The sequence below is a fragment of the Anguilla rostrata genome, chromosome 13, assembly GCF_018555375.3.
Source record: "Anguilla rostrata isolate EN2019 chromosome 13, ASM1855537v3, whole genome shotgun sequence".
In the NCBI taxonomy this organism is placed as follows: Eukaryota; Metazoa; Chordata; class Actinopteri; order Anguilliformes; family Anguillidae; genus Anguilla; species Anguilla rostrata.
In genome coordinates, this window is record NC_057945.1 from 3,707,405 (window position 1) to 3,713,404 (window position 6,000).

General features: G+C 47.5%; 1 protein-coding gene across 8 annotated transcripts in view; it reads left to right on the forward strand.

Moving 5' to 3' along the window:
- Nucleotides 1-6,000, forward strand: part of gli1 (GLI family zinc finger 1) — an 89,259-nt gene that overhangs the window by 60,705 nt on the left and 22,554 nt on the right. For 6 of the 8 annotated variants that reach the window (XR_010324871.1, XM_064304846.1, XM_064304842.1 and 3 more), the window contains exons 2-3: nt 1,390-1,495; nt 5,313-5,524. Coding sequence is in view for 7 of the 8 variants with exons in the window: in XM_064304846.1 (XP_064160916.1) it covers nt 1,425-1,495; nt 5,313-5,524 (283 nt within the window). In the remaining variant the exon portion in view is untranslated. The remainder of the gene's footprint in view (nt 1-1,389; nt 1,496-5,312; nt 5,525-6,000) is intronic. The other 2 variants (XM_064304850.1, XM_064304848.1) reach the window with 1 other exon arrangement.

Sequence of the window (6,000 nt, forward strand, 5' to 3'; positions counted from 1 at the left end):
GTGTGTGTTTGAGTCCCTGTCACCTGACTTTGACGGCTGTGTGTGTGTGATTCCCCTAAGCTGTGCTGTAGAGGTAACTGTTCTCACGAACATGGAGGAGCCTCCTGATTCTCCTTGTTCTACATCCTGGGGAGAGGTAGCTGTCCGTCATGAGGAGGTGGTTTTCAGACTCCAAATTACAAACCAGCGCTCCCTCCTGCTCTCTGATTACTCTCATCACTCTCTCACTCTCTCCCGCTCTCTCCCCCTCTGTCTCTCTCTTTCTCTTCCCCTCTTTCTCTCACTCTCTCTCCCCCCTCTCTCCCCCCTTTCTCACTCACTCACTCTCCCCCTCACTTTCTCTCTCAATTCAATACATATAGTAAATATTGCCAAAGCATTACATAAAAAAAACACACACACACAAATACAGCAATTTTTCTCTTTCTTTCTCTCTCTCTCTCTCTGTCTTTCTCTCTCTCCCTTTCACTTGTTCTCTCTCCCTCCCTCTGTCTTTTACAGTTTCTCCCTCAGTCCATGTCAGCTGGGACAAGCTAATGGAAAATAATGACAGCAGGAAGGAAAAAAGTACAGAGTCCATGTGTGGGCAGTCCTAAGATGAGCAAAACTAGAATTTTTAGATTTGAATGAGAAAATGTTATCAATTACTTTTTAATATCTGAACATAGCAGAATAAATAAAATTATGATCATTCCGTTTTGTCCTTACATATTGTGGGCAAGCATGTGAAATTTGTCTTTTTATGCGAATATGAGTTTTTTTCTGCTTCACCGTCGCAGTAGTTAAATGGTTAATAAAGTTTCCAAATTCAGTTCTCCAGGGCGACCACAGGGCCTCGATCTCGCCCTGCTGTCTTCAGTCATCAAACAGACTCTATCCTTCCCCCCGGTTCCGTCCGTGACCACATTCTCCTCTTCCTCTTATTGTTTTATTTATTTTACGTGACTTCATCTCCACAGGGAACCTGTGCCAAACCGCAGCCCCACCCCCCCACCCCCCCAAACCCCCCTTCACTCACTCCCACCTTCCGATTCCCTCCAGCTGCTACTCCATTTTGGCTCTGGTGTGTCTGAAGCAGTGTTTCACAAACTGGCTCCCTGTGTCTCACTGCTTCCTTGCGCTGGTCGTCCATTTTGGCTCTGGCGTGTCTGAAGGAGTGTTTCATAGACTGGCTCCCTGTGCCTCCCTGCTCTCTTGCTGTGGTCCTCCATTTTGGCTCTGGCGTGTCTGAAGGAGTGTTTCACAGTGTGCTTTGACTGGTAGCGTACCTCAGAGAAGGCTCTGAAGGGACCCAGGTGTGCTAGCCTGCTGTGGAGGGTGGTTCTCTGTGAGTGCCCCTTGTGTTCTTTAAGAGACTGTCCCCTGATTGGCTGTTTCCTACACCTCCAGGGCTTGAAGGTGCTATCCCAGGGTTCTGAGCGCCAATGCCAGTGGACATGCAGCCGCACCAGGGGCTGTTTCAGTATGAGCCCGCACCCAGCCACCCGTCCAGAGGGTAGGATCAGTAGGGATGCCCTCCCCTTTTCCCCATCTTTCTGTCTCTCCTTCCCTGTTTCCATCTCTCTCTTTCACTCCCTCATTCCCTTTACTCCTCTATATCTCCCTCCCTCACTTTCTTCTTCTCTGTCTCTGATCCTGTCTCTTTCCCTCCCTTTCTCTCTTCCTCTCTCCCCCTCTTTCTCTGGCTGTCTATCTCTCTTTTCTAAGGGCTCAGTGAATCAAGCTTTATTTTCATAACAGGACAAGTCAAATTTTTCAAAATCATTTTAGAGCAGGAACATGCAATATTAATCTCTCTCTATTCCCTGAGTATAAAACTATATAATTATAATTTTCAAAATAAACAAATAATAATAATAATACTTGTGTGAATTAAAAGGACAATACAACTTCACCCACTTTCCAAAATGCTTTAACAAAAACCAGGAGCAACAAACAGTTTTGTGTAAGTTATGAGTCATATCTTATGAGTTTTATGCACTTTCTCAGTTTACATTTTTGCATAATTTGAAAGCATCAGTTTGTCCACGTTCTCTCTATTGGTCTGTTATATACTCACTTTCATCTTCCCCTCATCCTCAAAAACCATTTAAAAAATGACTTCTTCAGTTATGCCTTAAATGCCAGTGAATTCTCTGCTGTGAAACCCTCTCTGTGAGTGAGTAACGCTGGCCTGTAAGACTGTGAAACCCTCTCTGTGAGTAACGCTGGCCTGTAAGACTGTGAAACCCTCTCTGTGAGTAACGCTGGCCTGTAAGACTGTGAAACCCTCTCTGTGAGTAACGCTGGCCTGTAAGACTGTGAAACCCTCTCTGTGAGTAACGCTGGCCTGTAAGACTGTGAAACCCTCTCTGTGAGTAACGCTGGCCTGTAAGACTGTGAAACCCTCTCTGTGAGTAACGCTGGCCTGTAAGACTGTGAAACCCTCTCTGTGAGTGAGTAACGCTGGCCTGTAAGACTGTGAAACCCTCTCTGTGAGTAACGCTGGCCTGTAAGACTGTGAAACCCTCTCTGTGAGTAACGCTGGCCTGTAAGACTGTGAAACCCTCTCTGTGAGTAACTCTGGTCTGTAAGACTGTGAAACCCTCTCTGTGAGTAACGCTGGCCTGTAAGACTGTGAAACTCTCTCTGTGAGATATGCTGGCCTGTAAGACTGTGAAACTCTCTCTGTGAGTGACGCTGGCCTGTAAGACTGTGAAACCCTCTCTGTGAGTGAGTAACGCTGACCTGTAAGACTGTGAAACCCTCTCTGTGAGTGACGCTGGCCTGTAAGACTGTGAAACCCTCTCTGTGAGTAACGCTGGTCTGTAAGACTGTGAAACCCTCTCTGTGAGTGAGTAACGCTGACCTGTAAGACTGTGAAACCCTCTCTGTGAGTGACGCTGGCCTGTAAGACTGTGAAACCCTCTCTGTGAGTGACGCTGGCCTGTAAGACTGTGAAACCCTCTCTGTGAGTAACGCTGGCCTGTAAGACTGTGAAACCCTCTCTGTGAGTAACGCTGGCCTGTAAGACTGTGAAACCCTCTCTGTGAGTGACGCTGGCCTGTAAGACTGTGAAACCCTCTCTGTGAGTGACGCTGGCCTGTAAGACTGTGAAACCCTCTCTGTGAGTAACGCTGGCCTGTAAGATAACTGCAGCTCTTTGCTTTCATTCCCGTCTCTCAGCCTTGGAGTTTGCGGGAAGCGCAGTTGGATTTGGGGTGTAAAACTCTGGCGTCCCCCCCACTGCATTCCCGAAGGCCCAGTCTTGTCGCTGTAATTGTTGTGGAGATAGTGAGCTGAGCCACTCCCCCTCCCTCTCCCCGCCCCCTCCCTCCCTCCCTCCCTCCCTCCATACCACCCAGGTTGAGAGCCATGTCCGTCTCTCGCTCTCTGACAGCTGCTAATTACAGCCTGGCCAGGCCCCACCGTACTGGGCCTGACTCTGCATGGCTGACTGCTCCCTGCTTGGGTTACCCTGCCAGAGAGAGAGAGGGAGGGAGGGAGGGAGGGAGAGAGAGAGAGAGAGAATTTTCAATACAAAGCCCTGCAATACCAAGAGTTGAGCAAAGCAAACAATCCCCTCACTCAGCTGGTCCTGAGCCTTAGTTCCCCACATACACTAACACACACTAACACCTCACCTGCTCAGGATCAGAACAAAACTACAAACATAATTAGAATAAACCAAATTGCAACACAGCTGAAACAGAATTATATAACCTACTGGGAAACTAAAACAAAATTGCAAAGTAAAATGAAATGTTATTTGGCCCTAAAAAGACAGTATGCTGTAGCGAACTACCTGACCACAGTTACTGACAAAAAACTGAGAACCACCTTGACGAGGTACAGACTCAGCGAGCACCACTTAGCTATAGAAACTGGCAGGCACAGACAATCATGGTTGCCAGAAGAAAAAGATTGTGCCAACAGTGCAAAGGCAACCAAATTGAAACTGAAAAACACTTCCTAATGGAATGCACAAAATTTGACCAAATTCGCCAAAAATTCTACCAAAAAATAATCCAGAAATGTCCCCAATTCAATGATATACCCAATGACGATAGATTACCCTACCTATTAGGAGAAGAAAAAGGCTGCTGCATATTAGCAGCACAATTTGTGTTCTCCTGCCATACTCTGAGGGACAATGTGTGACCACCTCATGCACACATTTACACACAGCATACACATGTACAAGCAGACACATAATATTCACTCATGCACATAACACACAGATAGTCAGACACACACACACACACACCTAACATCACTTACTGATATTTTTGTATATATTTTTTTTATTTTATTTATTTTATTTTATTATTATTATTATTTTTTTTTATATATAACGGATTAATTGTATATAGTTGTATGTTATAACCACTGCTTTGGCAACACAAGTGCCTATATTTGTCATGCCAATAAAGCACTTTGAAATTGAAATTGAAATTGAGAGGGAGAGAGAGAGGAGAGAGAGGGAGGGAGAGAGGAGAGAGAGGGAGAGAGAGAGAGAGAGAGAGAGTGAGGGAGAGGGAGGATAGAGGGAGAGAGTGGGAGAGGGAGGGAGGGAGGGAGAGAGAGGGAGGGAGGGAGGGAGGGAGAGAGAGAGAGAGGGAGGGAGGGAGAGAGAGAGAGGAGATGAAGATGAATAGAAAGAATGAGAAAGAGGGAAAGCAGAAGGGAGATGAAATGAAAAAGGGAGAAAGAGAGGGAGAGAGGGATTGTAAGAGGTAATGGCGAGAAGCAGGGAGAGAAGTGAGAGAAAGGGAGGATGGCAAGATTTAAATTTGAATTTGAGAGAGTGAGAGTGAGAGAGAGTGGGTGCAAATGTGGCAACAGGGATTGTGGATTAAGCAATAAGAGGGAAGTTGTGCACGGGGGAAGAGATCTCTCTCTCTCTCGCTCTCTCTGTCTCTTTCTCTCTCCCTCTCCCTCTCTCTCCCTCCGTCTCCCTCACTCTCTCTCACTCTCTATCTCTCTCTCTCATACTCTGGAGTCATTTGGAAAGAGTGAGAGGACAGCTGAAATTACAGAGGAGAGGAGGAGGAGGAGAAAGGAAGGAAAGTGAAGGAGGAGGTGAGAGAGGGCTGGGGGAACGCCACCCATGCGGGCCGTCCCGGCACGAGCTGAAATTTTGGGAATGTGGCTCCCTTCCGCTTCATATGGAGTGTAACGGGCCCTGGCTCAGGGGAGCCTTCTCCCGCAGCCCCGGAGTGGGAAAAGCCGTCAGCGCCATCTGCTGGACGGCTGAACAGGTGCACGTCTCCGGTCCCGTTTACTCCGATTCTCAGTACCCCTGTGCTCTCTCCCCCTGTGTCTGACCCCAGCCTGACCCCTTCCGCAAGTTCGGCGTATATTGATGCCTCTTCGCTCCGCCCCCGACCCCCAAACGGCCAATCCCCCGACGGCAGAGCCATGTACAACCCCCTGACCCCCAACATGACCCCCGGCCCCTGCATGGACCCTTACATGCGGCCCCCCCACGGCGGCCATCCCCCGCACGGCATGCTGGGACATCGGGGTCTGCCCCCGGCCGAGGGTGAGTCCCGGGGCGATTGTGCTCCGAAACGCTCTCGCCGTTCATTCAGCTCTAGTGAGAAAAAAGTGAAAATAATTGAATATGGTGATGTAATCACAGGTATTAATGATTGTGTCATGGTTCTAGGTTGTCATAGTTACCTACTGTAACACTTTAACTGTTTTGCGTATGCACTACGCCTATCACTCAAATGTATGTCATTGCTGCTCATGTAACTTCCTCTGGTGCATTTACAGTCACTCACATTGTTCAGTTCATGTGGACAGGAGCACCTGAATGCAGCATGACAGTGTAAAATGACTGAATCAGAATCAGAATCAGAATCTGAGTCTTAGTCTGAGTCTGAGTCTGAATCTATATCTGTATCTGTATCTGAATCTGAGTTTGAGTTTGAGTTTGAGTTTGAATGTGTATCTGTATCTGACTCTGAATCTGAATCTGACTCTGACTCTGACTCTGACTCTGAATCTGAGTCT